This window comes from Pinus tabuliformis, chromosome 1_2 (assembly GCF_031772625.1).
Source record: "Pinus tabuliformis cultivar Carrire ecotype Pingquan chromosome 1_2, CPIR1, whole genome shotgun sequence".
Taxonomy (NCBI): Eukaryota; Viridiplantae; Streptophyta; class Pinopsida; order Pinales; family Pinaceae; genus Pinus; species Pinus tabuliformis.
In genome coordinates, this window is record NC_142298.1 from 539,320,072 (window position 1) to 539,342,224 (window position 22,153).

At 39.4% G+C, this 22,153-nt stretch overlaps 1 protein-coding gene across 12 annotated transcripts in view; it reads left to right on the forward strand.

The window, feature by feature from the left end:
• Positions 1 to 22,153, forward strand: part of ICS2 (isochorismate synthase 2) — a 349,138-nt gene that overhangs the window by 285,220 nt on the left and 41,765 nt on the right. For 11 of the 12 annotated variants that reach the window (XM_089395526.1, XM_089395525.1, XM_089395524.1 and 8 more), the window contains 6 exons: positions 9,321 to 9,439; positions 10,106 to 10,163; positions 10,434 to 10,544; positions 10,676 to 10,760; positions 19,197 to 19,333; positions 21,174 to 21,266. In XM_089395526.1, coding sequence (XP_089251652.1) covers positions 9,321 to 9,439; positions 10,106 to 10,163; positions 10,434 to 10,544; positions 10,676 to 10,760; positions 19,197 to 19,333; positions 21,174 to 21,266 — 603 coding nt within the window. The remainder of the gene's footprint in view (positions 1 to 9,320; positions 9,440 to 10,105; positions 10,164 to 10,433; positions 10,545 to 10,675; positions 10,761 to 19,196; positions 19,334 to 21,173; positions 21,267 to 22,153) is intronic. The other variant, XM_089395535.1, reaches the window with a different exon arrangement.

The window sequence follows — 22,153 nt, forward strand, 5'->3', positions numbered from 1 at the left end:
AATGGTAGCTTATCTCTGAGAAGAGATGTGGCAACTACATGCCTCTGAACTGTAAAGGCTACATTGTGGCAGACAATCTGTCCTTTTACAAAATGTGACTTGTTACTTATAGTATTTTTCAGTTATAATACCACGGGTCAATTCCATGGGTGAATGAATACCATGGGTGGATTTTACAATACCACAGGCAGATGCCATTTACAATACCATGGGTAAATTCCATGGGTGAATGAATACCATGGGTGGATTTTACAATACCACGGGCAGATGCCATTTATAATACCATGGGTAAATTCCATGGGTCAATGAATAATATGGGTGGATGAGTACCATGGGTTGATGCCATTTTCCATTTGGATCATTCCTCCCTCCTTAAGAAGCAATGGTCCCCATTGCGTAAAGTTCCCTCCTGCAAATCCTTTGTTGAATATGAAGAGCCACTGAAGATAAGGGTTTTATGTGGTTAACCCAAAACCCTGATAAACGAAGATCCGAGGATAGAGATACCCTGTAATGCTTGTGACCAATTGTGATTCTGACAGTGTGCGGCTTAACAAATGGACTTCGATGACAAGGATTTTATGTGGTTGACCCATAACCATGATGTTGGTTGCTGATGAAGTAGCAGGTGCCTACATAGCCTGGGGTGGGAGGGCACGTCTCCAAATAACCCAAGCCGAATGATGCTATGTTGAAACTGATGAATGTGAAGCAGGTGCCTACTAAAGTGGGGTGGGAGGGCACGTCTCCAAACCCACTCCGAATGCTGCTCCAGAATTAAAATGGACATAACTCGGCCAATATAACTCAGAATATTTATTATAACCTGTTTTTAGAAGCAGAAGGATCATTTTGCATCTTCCCATGAGCTGGAAATCCTTATCTAGACACTCTGAGATCTCATATTCGCGCTGCAATAGTTCCGACGTCACAAAAATTCTGATAAAATAGCTGATCTTAAATCAGCGATATCTCCCACATCCGAACTCCGATTCGACCCATCTTTTTTTTGAAATTGGGTGATTTTTCGAGGGGAATCCAAATCTAGTATTTGTTTTTGGAAATTTAATACCAAATGTTTCAGACTGATCTGCAAAGTCGCCGCCCAAAAAAAAAATTCCTGCAAAAAAATGAAAAAAGAAAAATTCTTCCTGCTTGACCCAAGAAAGTGCTCTATGGAGGTTGTAGCACATGCCTGAAGTTTGTTTAATATTGCTGCAAAATTTGAAACTGAAATATGCATCAAACCCTCATTCCCATGGAATCATAACCTGCTTTGATACCACTGATCCGGATCTTGGGAGGAGGCCCCCAAGATCTAAAAGATTGAAATGGATCTTGGGAGGAGAGACCCCCAAGATCTGAAAACTTGAATTGCCAGAAGAAAAATAAGGAGAATGCCCAATAAACAAAACCACAAATAAACTTTTTATTAAAACCCAAGTGGAAATAAACCAGTTAGGGCAATGGTAGTTTATCTCTGAGAAGAGATGTGGTAGCTACATGCCTCTGAACTGTAAAGGCTACATTGTGGCGGACAATCTGTCATTTTACAAAATGTGACTTGTTACTTATAGTATTTTTCAGTTATAATACCACGGGTCAATTCCATGGGTGAATGAATACCATGGGTGGATTTTACAATACCACGGGCAGATGCCATTTACAATACCATGGGTAAATTCCATGGGTGAATGAATACCATGGGTGGATTTTACGATACCACGAGCAGATGCCATTTATAATACCATGGGTAAATTCCATGGGCCAATGAATAATATGGGTGGATGAGTACCATGGGCTGATGCCATTTTCCATTTGGATCACCGGATGAGGATACAACTTGGGAGGGGGGACAAATACTTAAGCATCCTTCATTACAGTTGCTTGAGGACAAGCAATGCTTTGGCGGGGAGGACTGTGATATTCCCACTTAGTAACAGTGCTAACGGAAATATCAATTTTTCCCCAGTTTTGATTTAATTCGCACTAACACTTAGGAATTGTGGGTTTAGAGGCCCCACATGTGTTTTTCATCAAATGTGAGCCCAACATTGGAGGATGTGAAAATTCCAAACTAGAATCCTATTGCATCAACTAGAAATTATTCTCCTAATTGTTAATTTAATCTAACAATTTATTTATTGTTTTCTACAGCGAATACTGAAAAAATCACACTGCAACCTACACAAATAAAATTGTGGAAGAATAAACGCTAGAAGAAATGCTAGCACACACATAAAATAACATAGTTATTTTTGGACAAAAGTCTCCGGAGAAACCCAACTTGGGAAAACTGGTGCAGCAGTTGATGGTTTATTATTAAGCAGTAGTGAAATAATATAAGTACAAATAGAAGCTGAAATTGGCAATCCTACAGAGAAATACTGGCAAAAAAGTAGTGAGAAAATTTCCTCACTCCACAGGCAAATCTGGGCTCTGGCCTCAGCTACAAGTGAGCCGTCCAAACTGGCTCTGCGCAGCTACTGCGTCACTCTAACACAGTCCCTTCTATCCTCAGTTCGAACTAGCATCTCCTCAAGCCATCTCGTCTACTGTTGTCTAGGAAAATGTCTCACCTGGCCTCTAGAACCTCTGTCCAGCGTCTAGCACTGAAACTCATATTTCCCCAGCAGAATGGAAACTGCCTCTAGAGGCTTCTGCGTTGCCCCACCGTAAGCCTCTCTGTGGCTCTTTTGCCTCTCTGCAAATTCACTAACCGGATCTGGAATCCTTCCTCTCGCTTCACTATCTCTGCCCCTCTCTCATTGCTTCGATCTCAGTAGCTCTCTCTCCGGCAACTGATTGCTGCTACTCTAGAAATCGATCTGCTCATGAAATCGAACCCCTCAAGTGTCTTCTCCAAGTGACCATTGACTTCTTATAATCCTCTTTTGGGACTCCAACGACCAAAATTAAATCTTATTCAATGGCTAGGATCATCTTGAAGTCAATTCGTGTGAGTTTCTAGATGATTCACGTCTTGACTTGATTAATACTGATTAATTAGCCATATTCGCTAAGTTTAGACATAGGAAATATTTAAAAATTGGTTACTAATCTAATTAAGTCATTTATAGGCAGAATTTCCAAAAACAATTTATGGGTTTCGGAGATCTCATGTATTTTAGCCTCTCCACAAAAATTCAAGGCTATAACACACCGATGCTAGAAAAACTAACACTCCCTCTTAGTGAGGAATGTGTTCTAGTGCTATTGCACACCTTGTAGCGGCGCTTTGCCTCTACATCATCTCTCGTTAAGCTATTGATGTTTGGTTGTTGTTGCCCACCAACCAATGCGCAACTCTGATACACGTTACATCTGTGTTGTTGTTGACCCTCCCATACTAGTGCCAACACTGCATCTACACTGCAACTCCCTCTCATCTATTGTTATTGCAACAACTGCAACTGAGAAGCATCCTAAATACTGAATCAGCTGTGATTAGTATGATGCATTTGTCACCCGAGTCTCTGACCACTGCTAGTATTTGCACTGTCACTAAACAGTCTGCGCTTTTGCTGACTCTCCATTGTGCCAACTGCACTGTTGCCAACTCTACACTGCGCTCCCCAACATCTGACTACTACTAGTCTCTGCAGTTGTCACTTTGGCAGCTGAATGCATCAACTTCCATTGATCTATCCTGCTACTGAATATTGTGGGACCCTGTAGCAAGGTATTGATCCATGAGGTGGACTCCTCAAGGACCTTGCCCATTTGGCACACTGGAGTCTCATACTCCTCCTCTTCGATCTGGTGCCCCATTATCTTCTTTTGAGCCTTGTCCCTTATTGAGACCTTTCTTCGCTTTGCAATCCGCACTAGACAACTCACACTTCCTCTGGTACCTGTCTCCGACAACTAGAAGTCGATTTGTTTCCGAGATCTGCATTATGGCTAACTTGCACGGCCACCTCTGGCAATCTCGTATGGCCATCTCTGCAAAGCTGCAAAATCTGTGAAACTCAAAAGCTGGAAAAGTAAACCCGAAAATCTCCCTCTTTCCTGTCGCTCGGTTGCTGGATCTGCTACTCGCACTTCCTTCTGGAGTGAGAAGATCCACTCACAACTATTGACAATCTACAAGGAAAAAGCGAACTTCTTGAGACTATAAGTTCCCTGAGGAAAAGTTTTACTCTATGTATGCTCTTCTTCCTTCCACCCAACACTAGCTCTACTCTAGCACACTACTGCAAAAACCACTGCGTCCAACTAGAGATCTGCCCAACGAAAAATCTGGGTTGCTCCCTCTGCCTTTGGAATCACTCGATCTAGTAGGATCGAATTTTTCTGCCCCTCACTCAAAAAAATTGATCCTCCACAAGTAACTCGGCCTCATGGTAGAATGATTGCGTTGCCTTTGGGAATTCTGGCCTGCTGCCGACAATTAGCAGTGAAATTCCTTCTCTTTTCGCCTCTGAGCTCTCTAGCTGATCAACTGACCGTCGATACCATGTGAAAATTCCAAATTGGAATCCTTTTGCAGCAACTGGAAATTATTCTCCTAATCGTTAATTTAATTTAACAATTTATTTATTGTTTGCTACAACAAATACTGAATAACTCACACTGCAACCTACACAAATAAAACTGCGGAAGAAATGCTAGCACACATAAAATAACACAATTATTTTTGGACAAAAGTCTCTGAAAAAACCCAACTTGGGAAAATCGGTGCAGCAGCTGAGGGTTTTATTATTAAGCAGCAGTGAAATAATATCAGTACCACTGGAGGCCAAAACTGGCAATGCTACAAAGAAATACTAGAAAAAAACTAGTGAGAAAATTTCCTCACTCCTCAAGCAAATCCGAGCTCTGACCCCAACTCCAAGTGAGCTATCCAAACTGGCTCTACGCAGCTACTGCATCACTCTAGCGCGTCACTTCTACACTCAATTTGAAGCTACTTCTCCTCAAGCCGTCTGGTCTGCTGTTGTCTAGGAAATGTCTCACCTGGCCTCTGAAACCTCTGTCCAGCTTCTGGCACTGAAACTCGTCTTTCCCTAGCACAATTGAAACTGCCTCTAGAGGCTTCTGTGTTGCCCCAACATCAGCCTCCCCGTGGCTTTTTTGCCTCTCTGCAAATGCACTCACCAGATCTAGAATCCTTCCTTCGGCTTCACACTCTTTGCCCCTCTCTTACTGCTTCGATCTCACTAGCTCTCTCTCTGCCAACTAATCGCTGCTACTTTGGAAATCGATCTGCTCATGAAATCGAACCTCTCAAGTGTCTTCTCCAAGTGCCCATCGACTTCTTATAATCCTCTGTTGGGACTCCAACGGCCAAGATTAAAACTTAATCAATGGCTAGGATCATCTTGAAGTCGATCTGTGTGAGTTTCTAGATGATTCACGCCTTGACTTCATTAATATTGATTAATTAACCATATTCCTTAAGTTTAGAGTTAGGAAATATTTTAAAACTCGTTAATAATCTAATTAAGTCATTTCTAGGCGGAATTTCCAAAAATGATTTCTGGGTTTTGGAGATCTCATGTATTCTAGCCTCTCAAAATTTCAAGCCTAGAACACATTCGATGCTACAAAAGCTAATAGAGGATGGAGGAGAAAATCAAGCCACTAGTGGTACGTGGGGGCCACTCATAGAGAATTGCGGCCCACATGGGAAACACACTTTCATTGGAGCGAAGTTGGTGGGAGAAAGTCGAGTTGGGCCCACATGGGCATTTTGGAGCCTCTTTGACAAAAAGAGAAAGAGGCACTCATTTTGGTCATTCATTCATCTTTGAGAAAATTTTCTTTGACATAGCATGCTTGAGCTGAAGCCAAGTTTGCAAGTGTTATTTAGCACGAGTGTTTCCGAGCAAAAATCGCGAACCTTGCTTCGATGGACTTCGAGTGCCAACCCAAAGGAGGGAGTTCCATCTATTCCAGTTCATACCAGCAGCAAGGAGTGCGAGTTTGTGGAGAGGTTCTGCAGCAATAGCGTAGGGATTGCACAGTTCCCGGAGGAGGCACGCTTAGGGGTTAAAGAGTGCAATGGTTTTGGGGCTGAGACTTGAGGTGGAGTCCTGGGAAGTATTTTGTTGGAGATTGCAACTATTTTGGGGGCCTTTTGCAGCAGGATTGACAGGTGGGTCGAATTACCCAGCAGCAGAGCCATCGAGAGAAAATAGGGCCAAAAATCCAAGGTCAACCATTGGCCAATTCCTTCGTGGGTTATTCTAGGTATTTGGTGAAGAGCCCAGGGTTAATTTCCCAGAATTTTCTGAGCACCAGAGGAGGCCCTAGCAGCCATTCTACACAACTAGCAGCTCATTTTCTGGGCATTTCAACGTAGAGCCGAGGAGAACCAGCTAGTATGCTTGGAGGAGATCTCATATTCATCACTTGGGCAAGCCTAGGTGCATACTTTCCAAGAACCTATTGTACTTCATGATTTATCAATAAAATGGCTCACCTACGCAGTTTTTGGCTTTAAAATGGTGTTCTCATGTTTGAGTAATTTTCTGTGTGTTTATGCCTCTGCATGATTTGATTATTTACTGTAAAATTTCCTTAGGGATATTACACATGTTGTTGAATGTTCCTTAATTTAATGTGAATTCATGAGAACACTGGGATTATTTAAGTATTGCATGCATTACTCATAAATAATGTGAATGAATGTTCCTATAGGCTTGTTTTGCATATTGCGGCCTTGAATCTCCACTAATCATTGTCAACGAAGTATAAATATCTATAGTAGTCGTCTTATTGCCTCATTTAGGGCTAACGAAGCTGCATAGATCTCCTTGATAGAGTGAAATCCTTTAATCAAATTAATCCTTGACTCAATTTCTCCCAATTGAAAGGAATTGGGTTTATGATCCTTGGTGATCATATCCTCATTGAAAAACCATTTACTTTCACCTCATCCTCTCCTTATTCTTTGTCCCTTCAAGGATAGGTAATGTCTCTAGGGCTCGGTACGAAATTCATTTGGAGTGAGCTCTTCCAAAACCAATTGGACAGGATTTTTTGTTGTGTTTCTTGTAGCTCTCCTCCAAATTTCATGCAATTCTCACTGTTGAATCTCGAGATAATTGATGCCCTAGCCATCATACCAAGTGGGAACCCTTGAAGCTGCTTTTGACTTGGGGATTTCTTGAAGGTTTGTAATTTAGTAGCATATCATTAAAAACCTTTTCTCTTGACTATATTGACCTTGGATGAGCTTCTATCCTGTCACATACCTCAACCCTAGGTCTAGTATAGTCTTTCTCTCAAGGGTTTTTCGTGGAAAGCCATCCTAGTTTCTCCCAAAGCTTGCACCTCAATTGAGCCTTTCCATTGAATGAGCCATCCTTGCCTCACTTCAAACCTATTATAGACACATTAATCAAAAGTGAGGGATACTAGGACTCCTCCCATTGGTGAAAATCCGAGAAGAGAAGGGGACATAGCTTGTGGTGATAGTGGACCTTTGTCCCAAATTGTTATTGTGCCCTCTAGGTTTAGCCTACAAACTAGGCTTGCTAGTTTGGGCAGCAGCATGTATCATCTATGAATATGCTAGGGGTTAATCAAAAGTGCATTATGTTAATGAAAACCCATGAAATTACTCAACATTCTTCCAAATTCCACATGTTTGAGATGCAAGCCTCCAAAATGTGAGATGATGATGCCAATAAAAAATAAAATAATCCATGAACAATTGCATATAAGGCCATGGAAATTGATTCTTAATCCACACAACCTTTGAATGCAATATACTTGGGCAAGGGCTTCCACCTAGAAAGACCTTATGCAATATGAGGGATAAAAACTAGAATTGCAAAACTCCAAAGTCGTAATCTCACACTCTAATACTAACTAATATGGACCCAAGGTGGAGCAAGGTGAGAAGAGCCAAAGCATCTTCTAGGTGAGTGGAATGGCACCAAGCTTGCTTTTGAGAATCAAAGATTGTATTCTCAACTATCTTTTGATGAAAGTTCTAATAGTACTCGGTGCATGCTCTGATACAATGAACATGGAAGTAAGAAATAAGAACATAAATGCACAAAAGACAAAGTGTAGTACCTACAAGATTAGCATAAGTGCTATGAAAGGCATGGACACCTAGCTTCTAAATATAGCTCATCAAACTAAGGAAAGTAAGATTAGGATAAAACAAAAGTACCCTTTTAATGAAGTTTTCCTCCATTTTTGCCAATGAATCATTTAATTATATACGTTACTTGTACTCTTATATATCTCTATAATCAAGTCCTTTCTTGATGGTTCATCCTTTATAGTGTTCTTTTCTCTTTATTCCATAGTATGGATGCTACTATTGAATGTAGTTTATTATCACCAATGTAGATCCATCTTAAACCTGGATCTATCAAGCATCAAGAGGGATCATATTTCTTAAGGTGTAAACTTTTTTTTGGAATTAAATGATACAAAAGTAGAATTTATTGATAAAAAGGTTTACACATTAGGAAAATTGAACCCTGTAGGTACCTGATAGATCCAAGTTTAAGATGGATCTACATTAGTTTATTTTAGGTGTTGTCATGTACATATGTAGTTATTTATTTTTTTGTTTATTTCTTTTTGTTGTCATAGACATGTACATACATAGTTATTTATTTTATTGTTGCCATAAACATATGTACATACATATTTATTTTTCATTTATGTTTTTTATTGTCACGTAATGTTATGTGATAACACCTCCCCATTACAAGGCTATAGAGCACCTCGCTACTCTTGGTGCAATCAACTATAAATTGAGTCCAATCTCTTTTTTCCATCGTCAACTAGTAAAAAAACAATCATTTTTCTAATTTCATAAGTAGCTTATGAGTGTAAATAAATTTCATTAGTAGCTTATGGGTGTAAATAAGTCTTCATTATTTTTGTTATTACAAACTAACAAATCAAACATTTTATTTCCTATTTCCATGACCGACTCAAAATCAAAAGTAAATCTTTGTTATTATTATTATTATTGCCATGTAGTAAAATAAACAATCATTTCTATTTCTAGTTCGAACCAAAAAACATAAATCTAAATTTACTTTAAAGCCAACTTGTATTTTTCTTACTCTAAAGCTGACTTGTATTTTTTTTAATTTTTAATGTAAATATTTTTTATTATTTTTAATATAATGTTATCCAAGGCTAATGTGACAACATCTCCCCCATATTGGGTTGTAGAGCACCTTTCGGCACAATTATATGACCACAATGATGGAAATATATATAGTCTCATTTGGGTCTCTATGGAAATTGGATATACTTTTCTATAGGAACATCTGTGAGGTTTTATAGTTATTTAGAGTTTTTTCATTGAAATTTGAAACATTGTACATCTCTTGCAGCCAGAGAAACTATTTTATAGGAATGACAGCCTTGTTTCAAGTGAAGCAGTTGCTGGAACCCGCGCTCGAGGACATAATAGCATGGAGGATTTACAGATTGGACTAGATTTGCTCTACAGGTATCCTTGCCATTCTATGATCTTGCCTGTAGATGTTTCTGTTTCTGTAAAACTAATGGAGCATTAGCTTGTTATACTATATTGGGACTTCTAATTTTTATTTTAATGACACGTTGTAGATTTTCTTTCCTTGCAGTGAATTATTTCTAACAATTTCATACTAGTTAATTCACTTCACTGAGTCTATTATTCTGTAAATGTTGTTGTGGTCTTGTCAAAGGCCTACATTGAGTAAAAAATGGTCAACTGCTTTAGAATGTTGTGCTTTTAAGAGAAAAACTGTATGTTACGTTGAAAAAAATTTGTAAAATTGTGTTTGAAAATTGTGAAATCAGCTTGGCATGGATGTTAATCTTAAAAGATACATTGTTGTGAAAATTCTAATACATAAAGTGATTCTTTGAGCCAACTGTTCATTGAAAACAGTAGTGAATAGCAAAATTGTGTTTGGCAGATTATGAAATGCCCAATTCTGATTAAATTATTGTATTAAGTATGATGCCTTGCCATGGTATGGTCATAACAGATACTTGTACAGTGTATCGACAATAGATGCACAATCAGGAGTTTGTCATCCTGAACAATAAAGAGTTTTATTTTCATTTCCTGCCTTGTTCTGTACATGTTTTTTAACGAATCTTCTCCTTTATGTTCTTGTTGTTGTAGCTCTAAAGATCACCGTGAATTTGAAATAGTTAAAGAGAATATCAAGGAGAAGATGGAGGTATGGGTCTATTATTGATGCAGTCGCAGTTATCAAAATATCTTCATAGACAGTAGAGTTGGTAGATGTGGGTTTCATATTTTTCTTTCACCAAAAATCGACTTCATGGGCCATATGTGGCTTTCTTTACATCAGTTTAATTATCACGTTCCTTTTCATTCATTTGAATCATTTCCCATTTTTATTTTTTGGATTCTCTCTTTGCCTTGAATTTTGAAGGATCTCCATCTCCATTTATGTGCTGATCTATCAAGTTTCATTTGATTGCAGACAATTTGCAAATATGTTAGTGTGGAGTCTGAGAAAAGCCTTATCAAGCAGGCAAGGGTGCAGCATCTATATGCCCGTTTGATAGGTGAACTGAAAGATGAAGCTGGTGAAGTAAGAATCTACTGTTTCTTAATGTCTGTTGGAGAATGTTAAGTACATTATTCTTTAGAACAGCCTTCTTGTTTTCTTAAACACTGTTTGGTTTATTCTTTTAAATAACAGCTAATATCTTTGCTATTCAGTTTTCTCTTTTGTCGTTACTTCATCCAACCCCAGCAGTTTGTGGGCATCCACAAGAGGCTGCACGTAATTTTATCAGCCAGAATGGTAAGTTAAATGTATCTGAACTCTCAGACTTTTTGTAGAACATCTCTGTTGACCTGTTATATTTCCAAAGATAAATTTTCCTCTTAAGATACATTCAGTTCTTGGAATGGTTGCTTGATTTTAGATTTCTTAATTAGCTTCTAAGACCTGAATGATCATGTGGTCAATTTGGTTTACTATTTGCTGGTAAGTTTTATTTATGCTTGGTTCTCTCACTTATTGGTTCATGAAAGATTTCATCTAATTTATATTCTTCCTTTTGTCAAGATCTATCCATTGCTTATATTTTATTGAACCTTGGTTTTGCTGATGTTTTGCTCCGTTAGCTATGTTGAAGGATATTAAAAAAGACAAAAAGTACCGATTTCCTCCATATTATATTGCTGATTATAAAGAATAGTGTTGATTATTTTCATCATAGTTATCACACATGGACTTGGCAAAGACTCTGCTAGTCTGGGACTCAGCAAGAGTCAATGAATCAAGAAAGGCCCAGGGAAGACTCGGCAAAGACTCAACAAATACAAAAAGAAAAAATCAAACAATAGTCTAGGTAAGTCTGACCAGGTCTGGCGAGTTTGGTTGAGTCTTGGCAAGTCTATCTGAATGGCAAGTTGAGGGCCAAGTATGAGGCAAATACGCATCCCAGCTAAGACTCAGCAAGACTAGTGAATCTTGCCTGAGTCAAACTACACTGATTTTCATTACCATCTTACATAATGCATGAAAGATATGTATTTATAAAACCATTGTCCTGATATGTTGAGAAAAGTACTTTTATAGGTCCTTGAGCCTTATGGACAGGAGAAATGTGAATGTATGTTTTGTTGCAGTAATTTGTATTCTACACGTTGCCGCAAAATCTAGCAGGCCTTGTAAAGGGGTGCCCTACAAGGCTATTACTAGACCAAGTGACAACAATGGGGTAGTGGCCGAATTTCACCACAGCCAAAACCCCCTGCTCTTTATGGACTTTCGCCAATGAGAGGAAAAGGTGCAACTTAAATACAAGGGTCTACTCAATGAGATAAGCCTATTTGCTTTCCTTAGAGAGGCCAAATTTTGTGCACACCAATGTTGCATGAAGCGGGGACATTTTTTGGAAGCATCAATCTCCAAAAATCTAGGAAGCAAAGTGTCTCGGAAGCATCTTTTATATATACATATTTTTTTTCTATTTTTTTCATTTATATTCATAAAAAACATCCAAAATACCAAATTAGTTGTAGAATATATGAAAACATGCATATTTGTACATAAATCAAGATAGATATGGCATCCACTATACATCAAATTTAAGCAAGCAAATTCCTCCTCCAATCTGGAAGACGATTCTGAAGCCCCCTGAATATCAAATCTGTCCATGGCCACACTGGAGAATTCTGGAGAATTTATTCAAGACACCCTGAGTATAAATCTGTGTGCTATTTCTCATCCACCTGGCACTGAATTTTCTCTAGCATACTACTGCAAACCCTCTATGCCCAGATAAGAAATCTGCTCTGTGAAAATATTGAGTTGCTTCTCCCTCTGCCTTCTAGAATCGCTTCCCCAAACAAATCAAACTTTCCTATCACCTGCAACTCGAAAGTCGAACCCTCTCCAGCGATTCGCACTGCTAGGCACTACGCAGCCCTTCGGGAATTTGTGTTGTTGCTTCCTCTGAGCTAGGCAATTCTCCCTCTTCGTCTCTGAGCCTCCTGTCTGCCAAACTTGCTCTTATACCATGTGAAAATTCCTTGAAATGCAACAACTCGAAATAATTCTTCTAATTGATAAATTAATTATGCAGTTTATTTTGTTTACGACAAAATAATGAATTATTCACACCGCAATTTCTTCACCATAAAAAAATACTACGGAAGCAAAAATAGGAACTGAGAAATGCTAACACACTCATAAAATTGACACAGTTATTTTTGGACAATTGTCCCTGGAAAAACCCAATGTGGGAAAACTGGTAGAATGTTAGTTTTTGTAGCATCGAATGTGTTCTAGCCATGAAATTTGGTGGAGATGCTAGAATACATGTATTCTCCAAAACCCAGAAGTCGTTTCTAGAAATTCCACCTAGAGACGACTTAATTAAAATAATTAATCATTTTTTTAATGTTTCCTAAGTCTAAACTGTGAAAATTTATGAATCTAACACATCAGATAGTACTATTTCTGGTTTATTATCTCCTACTTGTTCTTTACATTAACAAGTTATTTAATCATATCAACATCGAAATAAACATAATAGCAGCCTCCACAAATATACAAATCAGCAACTGAAATAAACTGAGACAACACAAGGGACACCGTTATTTTTGGACAATCATCCCCTGAAAAACCCAATGTGGGAAAACCGGTGCAACAAATATGAGGGTTTTATTATTATGCATTTTTCTGAATACAACTAGGGTGCCATAAACGGCTCACCCTTAAAATATTTTCCTTGGCAGAAGTACCTTGCTCCGGAGATAGATATTCCAGTTGATCAGCAACCAGATGATTGGCCCCACAGTGACTTCGACTGTTCCTCAGCTGGGCAGTGAACACTGCTCCAAGCTTCCTTCCGGAACTGCATCACCCTCTACGACTCTGTGTCTGCATCATACCTCTCAGTTTGCCCCACAAAAACACCACAGCACAACTCCTTTTGCCCAACATCAACTCTGTTAGCCTCTGTGTCTTCCTAAGTCATATCTGCATCAGTTTCTCAGCCTTCTGCGTCCTCATCGCTGGCCCTCCAAACCTTTGCATCAGCTCTGCGTCAACGTTGGCTGCCTCTGCGTTAGCTCTGGCTGCCTCTGCGTCAGCCTAGGCTACCTTTGCGTTGTCTCTTCGGCTAAGGTGGAGAAAGAAGTCGAGACGGGTGACGATTATGCCATGAGTGCTCATGCACCTCTAGAGAAGAGGTAGGGAGACATCGAGCTATAGTCAGGAGGACTACAGAAGATGAGGGGCAGGATCCTTGAGGTACCCAAACTCTTGGATCATATCCGGCTACGGGAGCCCCAAGAGACAGTAGCAGGATGACAGATGTCGGTAGAAGCAAGATGCGGATGGAGCGACAAGGCAGTGCTAGAATGCAATGGTCTGTAGTAGCGCAGTGGAGGTTGCAGCAATGCGAGAGGCACAGAGATGGTTGCAGCAGTGCAGAGAGGCACAGAGGGGGTTGTAGCAGTACGAGAGGCACAGAGGTGTTGCAGTAGTACAAGAGGCACAGAGGTGTTGCAGCAGCGTAGAGGCAGCAGAGAGAGCTTCAACATCAGGAGGCTTCTAGCCTGACAAGGATGTTAGTGGTTGGGTAGATCAGTTACTTACTTCTCAGTAACTGAGTTACAGTGCAGCATTTAACTGTGGTAGTGCTATGGGCAGCATGATACAGCGTGATGAGAGAGAGTTGCAATGTAGATGCAGTGTTGGGAGGAAGGACCAGCAGCAACACGGATGCAGAGGGAGCTCCAGTACAGATGTAGCAGCGCCAGTGCTAGAGCCATGGGCAGCACTACAAGAGGCAGTAGTGCAGCGGATGTTGGGCCGCAGGCCAATCATCAGCACAAATACCGGTGTCAAATGATCAAAGTGATGTTCAGTAGTGGAGCATTACCAGAGCACATTCCTTGCTCAGAGGGAGTGTTGATTTGGGGTAGCATCTGATGTGCTCTAGCCATGAAAATTGGTGGATGGGCTAAAGTACATGAGATCTCCAAGACCCAGAAATGGTTTGGGGAAATTCCACACAGTTAGAGAGATATTAAAATAATTAATATTTTTAATGGAGTTCCTAAGTCTAAACTTAGGAAAATTAAAATATTAATGGGTATTAATATGAAACTAGGTGAGAATGTTCTAAATGACATGGATCAAGCCAAATCTAATCTTAGCTGTTGATTAGAGACTTAATCTGGGTCGTTAAAGACTCAACAAGAAAAGTATAAGAGGAGGCTTGAGGGTCAATTGGAGATACACCAAGATTGATCAATCAGTTCGATTTTCTGGAGCGGGGTTTGCTGAGAAAATTCGAACAAGTGATCTGAGTTGCAGCAAGGGGCAGTGAGTGCATAGCAAAGAGGCAGAGATAGTGTCGGAGGGCCAGCGCAGTGATTGAGGAGGCTACGCAAAGCTAGCAGAAGCCACGCAGAGGGCCAAAGAGACTATGCAGAGGCTAGCAGGCCCTGCGTGGGTGATGCAGAAGGCTAGAGAGTTGACGGAAAGCAGCAAAGGGCTGATGCAGGGGGTTCCAGAGCTATGCAAGGCAAGCAGGGTTGACGCAGAGCCTCAGAGAAGCGTTGGAAGGATTTTCGTGGAGCAGACTTGCTGAATATCTACTTCCGAAGAGAGGTATTACTGCCAGATAGAAATCTCTGTTGGGTGAGCCAGTTTGGCACCCTAGTTGTACTCAAGAAAGCTGCTTAATAATAAAACCCTCAGAACTGCTGCACCAGTTTTCCCAAGTTGGGTTTTTCCAGGGACGATTGTCCAAAAATAACGGTGTCCCTTGTGTGTTTGTCTGTTATTTCAGTTGATGATCTGCAGATGAGTTTCGACTGCATTTGTGTTTATTTTCAGTATTTATGTGGTTAAATAACTTGTTAAGAAATAAACAACTAGGTGAAATAAACTAGATAATGTCGGAAGAATTTCTGACATGTTAGACATAGAAATTTCAACACAACGCAAGCTGACAAGGAGGACAATGAGGATTGCGCCATGAGTGCTCATGCACCTCTAGAGAAGAGGTGGGGCGATATTGAGCTATAGTCGGGAGGACTACAGGGGGGCAGGATCCTTGAGGTGCCCAAACTCTTGGATCACATACGGCTATGAGAGCCCTTAATGGCAGTAGCAGATTGACGGGAGTTAGTTGGTGGGAGGGGTGATGGAGCAGTAGTGGTAGAGCTAGAGTGCGAAAGTCTGAAGCAGTGTAGTGGAGTGTTGCAGTAGTGCGGGGGTCACAGAGCAGATACAAGAGTAGTGTAATAGCATCAGAGGGTCAACACAAATTAGTAGCAAAGGTAGCTTCAGCAGACTAACGAGCATGTCAGATATTGGGTGACTTTTTCAGTTGCTTACTTCTCAACAACTGAGTTGCAATGCAGCAGTTAGTAGTGGTAGTGCTATGGGCAACATGATGCAGCATATTGAGAGGGAGTTGCAACTTGCAGTACGGATGTAGCAGTGACAGTGGCAGTGTCATGGGCAGTAGTACAGGTTGCAGTAGCGCAGTGGATGAAGGGCAACAGGCCGAGCATCAGCAGCACAGAGGACCGATGCAGTAGATCAGTGTAATGCTTCTATGGTGAAGTATTGCTAGAGCACATTCCTCGCTAAAAGGGAGTGTTGATTTTTGGTAGCATCGGATCTGCTCTAGCCACAAAATTTGGTGGAGAGGCTAAGGCACATGAGATCTGCAAGACCCAGAAATCGTTTGGAGAAATTTCGCCCGGATGAAGAGATATTAAAATAATTAATATTTTTAATGAGTTCCTAAGTCTAAACTTAGGAAAATTAAAATATTAATGTGTATTAATATAATATGGGTGAGAAAGTTCTAAGAGACGAGGATCAAGCCAATTCTAATCTTAGTTGTTGATTAGGGACTTAATCTCGGTCGTTGAATCGTCATCAGGAAAAGTATAAGAAGAGGCTTGAGGGTCAGTTGGAGATACACCAAGAGAGATCAAGAATTCGATTTTCTGGGGCGAGGTTTGTTGAGGAAATCAAGTTAGTGATCAACTGCAGCAAGGGGCAATTCAGCAAGGGATTTTCATCCAAGGCTAAAGAATACATAGCAGAGAGGAAGTGAAGTGCTGGGAGAGACAACGCAGGCCCAAGAAGGGTTGATGCAGAGGACGCAGAGGACGCAAAGGATGCAGAGAACTTCAGAGGCAGTGTTGGGCAGATGCTGTGGGGCAAACTGAGAGCAGCTCAACTGGGAGAGGGTGACGCAGTTCCAGAGCAGTGCTTGGAGCAGCTTTCGCTGTCCAGCACAAGGAACAATCGGAGTCACTGTGGGGTTGGTCATCCAGTTGCTGATTTGCCGGAATATCTGTCTCTGGATAAAGGTACTACTGCCGAGGACATTCTCTATTGGGTGAGCGATTTCTGGCACCCTAGTTGTATTCACGAAATCTGCTTAATAATAAAACCCTCATATCTGTTGCATCGGCTTTCTCGAATTGGGTTTTTCTGGGGACGATAGTCCAAAAATAACGGTGTCCCTTGTGTTATTGTTTCTGTTTACTTCAGTGCGTGATCTATATATCTGTGAAGGCTGCATTTGTGTTTACTTCGATGTTTATGCAATTAAATAACTTGTTAATGTAAAAAACAAGTAGGAAATAGTAAACCAGAAATTGCAGTAGGGGTTTTTGATGTGTTAGATTCAAGAATTTTCATAGCCCCTTGATGTTTTTCCCATCCATTGCCATTATTATCAAAAGCACCTATAGGTTGAAGAGTTAACCTAGGACATGTCACCTCCCCTTAAGGGATGGAAACATCTAAAAAGGTTTACCATCTAGCTATCCCTAATGTAGGTGGGGAACACTTTTACGGGACTTGGTCTAGTTAGCTATTTGAAGGTGATCTCAGTTTGAAGTGTTATTATGCCCTTAACAATGATTTGCTTGATCTGGAGTCCAGGTGGCGATGGTCATCCCTAGGATGACAAGGGAGGGATTGTACTCACACTTGGAGCCCTAACGGTGGAGAAAGAGGATGCCAGGTCACCCAACTAGCCCTTGAGAAGGTGACGTAGGGCACCCAGAACATTGTTTTGGCACATGGAGGCACTTCTTGAGGTCTCCCTCAAGACTTGGAGTTGATTATAATGATGGGACATCTCACTAGCCCAACTTGTGTAGGGGCTTGTAAGCTATTTTATTTTGTAAAGGTGAGGGATAGACGTCATATAAATAAGGATCCCTCACTTGCTATTATTGATTATCATACTAGAGATTTCAACCCTCCCTTCTAGGGCATGATTTAGCCTTTGTCTTATTCGCTACTTGTGGAGATGTGATTTTTATGGAGCATTTGCTATTGGAGATGACATTTTGAGATTGAAAAGTGGTCTTTTCTTGGAAGAAGTTGTAATTTTATTGCTGATTTTTCATTATTTTGCATGTAAATGAATTAATGCTAGGGTTTCTTATTGATCCATCACTAAAAGCATATTATTTGTGGGAAATCTTGGTTATATTTTGCATGTTATACATCTTCCTTGAAATCCATAGAAGAACTCCTAAGTGTGCATCTTCTATTTAATTTCTCCCCTCACAAAAAAGATAGTTAGGGTTTTATGAACTGGAAAATAGATTTTTCTCCACTTACTCCAGTCATTTGTCTCTTTCCTTTAAATTTTTCCCTAAGACTCTATCACCCAAGTAGGGTAAGGCACCAATAACATTTGTGTTGATAAAAAATCTTCAAAAACCTAAATGTTTTTCGTTCTTTATTCTCTCCGAGGCTTTTTTAAGGCAAGCCACTAGGGCTGAAATGTTCGTAGGGCAATTTTGAGTCGATGTGTGTGGATGAAATCTAGGGTTTTCCTCTATAAACCATTCAAATGCAAATCTATCATTTGTTGTGGTAAAAATTCCCAAAATAGGGATGACATCATCTTCCCTTAGTCAATTTTGTGCCTTGGAAACCCTAACCCTAGTTGAGCTTCAACTTGAAGCCGATTTGAGGGTATTCTCTATTGCTTTGTTGATCCAATCTTCAACTGAACCCTTTCTTAAACCTATATAGGTCTAGGTACTCATTTGTAATTACATATGAAGTATCCCTAGCTTATAGAGGTCTTAATCTAGTCTACATATATGATATATTGCTCCTTTATCAAGAGAGGACTGAGCCTTGTCCAACATAAGGTATCTTTACCTAGCTTACTTCCATCGCCATGAGCCTCTAACTTAGACTATCCCTATAGATGAATACAGGGAAGCGTCCCTTGTGGTGAAATTCCACTAAAGAGTAGTAGGAGAATTGCTGAGGTAACAGTGGCAATATTTCGTTGTTGCTACAGGGTCTGGCCCTTGCCTTGTGAACCCCATCATAAGGCCTGCTAGATTTTGTGGCAATAGTTCCAATGCACAATATTCTTGATTATAGCCCATTAACATCCAGATTGTATGTTGTAAGTGATAATTGGCACGATGAGTGATACAAGACTAAAAACCTTTTGTTTTGGGAGGGGTAGTCTGTATAATCACAGCCTCTTCCAATGATGTAAATGACTTGATGTACATTAAAAACAATACTTACGAGAGACATACTAATCTTTGCTTTTGTTGTGGATTTTGTATGCCAGCATTTACCATGGCATCATACCTTTGAAATTAACATTAGCTTGTAGTTTTCTTTTGAGTGACCCTCAAATTGTTTATAATGATAATTTATTTACTACCTTATTCTATAGTCTTAAATGCCAATGAACAGAGATATTTGATCGAGGAATGTATGCTGGACCTGTGGGATGGTTTGGAGGCAAGGAGGCTGAATTTGCTGTGGGAATCAGATCAGCATTGATGCAAAAGAACAACTTAAATTCTTCTCAGAGAAACAAGTTTCCTCAGGTCTTTTTTCTTTGCACATAGCTTGAAATTTAAAAGTTGTCTACAAAAACCTCGGTGAATCATGCAAAAGCTTCAAAACAGGAGGAAAAAATATAGAATGTTTTATCAGGATTTCATTAGTATGAATCGGTTGGAAAATGATGTGTTATTGCTTCTTCGCTATCCTGGAAAGTATTCCTATTGTAACATTCCATGTAAATTCTAAAACAATGTCTTCAAGTCTAAAACCTACAGAGGAAATGGATTTTACAAAAAATTCAGTATGCATAACTCTGTATCAAATAGAATATATATATATATATATATCATTCACTACCCGTCCTAAAATGCTAGTGAGTATACTTTCTTCTCCTTTATCTATTCAGATTCTTCCTCCACTGTTTTCTACTGGGTGAAAAGAATTTGCCCGAGTTACCAGGATACAGACACAGATCTGGATCCACCAGGTTTTTTAGAAGCCAGGATCTGTATATGGCGGGGATATGTCAAGTGCAAAAAATATAATAATATTTTCTAATTTTAAAAGACATTTAGATTTAAGAATCTAAACCATCACACATTTACATAGTCAATATGATAAAAATTTGCCCATAAGGACCTTAACCATTGTATCATCTGGTAAGGATGCAAGGCAGGGATGTGCATTAATAACTTGGTACAACAAAGTGGTAATAATTTTAATTCTTTGAAGGCTTAAATCTCCAAATTGGCACCAATATTGAAATATTTGTAGACCCAGTAATGAACATTGAACTGTAAATGAGGCTAGTGAACACTATATATTATACTGCTACCAAATAATATCTCAAAGTATAATTAATGTACTCTACTGCTATCAAACAATACCTCAAACTATATTATAGTGTTACATAACCACTTTTCTATCTCCCTCATCACAAAATCATAAATGAAACATAATAATAATCATTCTGGTCATAATAACCATAACCAAACTATAATATGCGTACAGTACGTGTAAATTCAATGATTTCTCACTGATTTGGTGCATCCTTGCTGCTTTGACTCCTCATTAATTTGGTGATTCCTCGCTTTCTGGCAGCTGCTTACTTTTCTCAATATCAATGAAAATTTCACTTGGTCTCACTGTATCTCTCCTCTGTAATATATCAGTCTGATCATTCTCTCAGGCACAATACTACTGCTCAATATCAATCTCAACTCTTACATTCACTGATCACAAGGTGCAATATCATTCTTGATGTGACTGCTAATCATAGAGTCAATCTGAAAAACAGTGCTCAGTGGCCTCTGTTGGAAATCGGACAGGACTACCTTACAGAATATTTTTAGGGGCTTAGGTTTAAACAAGTGGCATCCGTGTGTGGTGCTGGCTGAGAATCACTAGTTCCAGCTCCTTTTTGCAAAATCCGCCTCCAGTTTAGGGGATCCACCTCCAAACTGTTCTGATATGTGGATCCACAGATCTAGGGTCAAGACCCCATGAATCTATTAACACAAGAATTTGCATGTAAAATTGTTAACCATGTATTATGGTCCTGTTAAACATGAAAATTGGTAACCCCCTAGGAGAAAACCTTTTTTCCTATTTTGGACAGTAAGCAGCCCTACACAAGCAACCCAAAAATTACCCAAAGTGATAGGACTAGTTATCTGGCAGTTATGTTTTTATCCAATTCTTGGTGAAACGAGAGTTCCATTCCAATGGAACTCTAAATAAAACACATTAGACAATTGGTCTTTTCTTTTAATGGAAGAAGTAAGCAACTTTGTTACAAAAAAAGTACAAATGTTCAAAATCTAAAACATTAGATGTTCACAAATGATACTTGTTAATTTTGCATGCTCTCATGTATTTCAGGGTACATGCCTATATCTTTATGCAGGAGCTGGAATAGTAAAAGGCTCTATGCCATCTTCCGAATGGCAAGAACTTGACCTGAAGGCAAGCCAGGTATCTAACAAGTAGATTGTTCTTCTTTAAAGTACTTTGAAAAGATATTATCATGTATAATTGCTGTCTACCTAAGTAGGGTTTGTTGAGAAATGAAACATATTTCGTCAGTCTTTGTCATCTCAAGTAGGCACCACTATTCTACTTTGTCATGACCAAGTTGAGGAGTATAGTGACGCTTCTTTAAATTGCAACTTGAGCTATGCTCCAACCAATGCTTACTATAACCGACCCTTCTGTTCTAGAGAAATTCCTTTCAAACTGTTTACAGTAGGAGATTTTGGGCTTTTAACTCGTGTTTCTCCTTTCTAAATGAGAAAAATAGATTCAATTCAGGGTCATCGTAGCTGAAATACATACACGAGTACAGTAGAAGTTGCCATAGAGCACATGTAGGAATTTGTATTACTTCTCTGAATGATGGTGACATGTGTACAGTAGAAGTTGCCACCAACCAGTGGCATTGGTGAAGAAGAAAAACACGTGAGAACAGGAACTTCTCTTGCTGAGTTTGTATTATAATTTGCAAAAGAAGAAAAAAAGAAAAAAAAGCATGCAGACCACCTCAATTGGAAAAATTTACCATCATGGAGAATTAAGAGCTACATTTGTGGCTATGATGTCTTCATACAGTGCCGAAACATTAAAGGAAAATCATATTTATCCTTATGATGACATAACGGTTAATGAATTTTTTATGTTCTGATTAAAATTTTGGTTTTCCATGTGGCATTATGGTGAATAAATTTTATGTACTTTAATTACGATTTTGACTTGCCAATCTCCAGGGGACATAAGAATAGAGTCTTTCTAGGGTCATCTGTCCATTTATTTTTAAGTAAAATAAATTTAGGTAAATTTCTAGTCTTTTAAAAGAGTTGGAAATA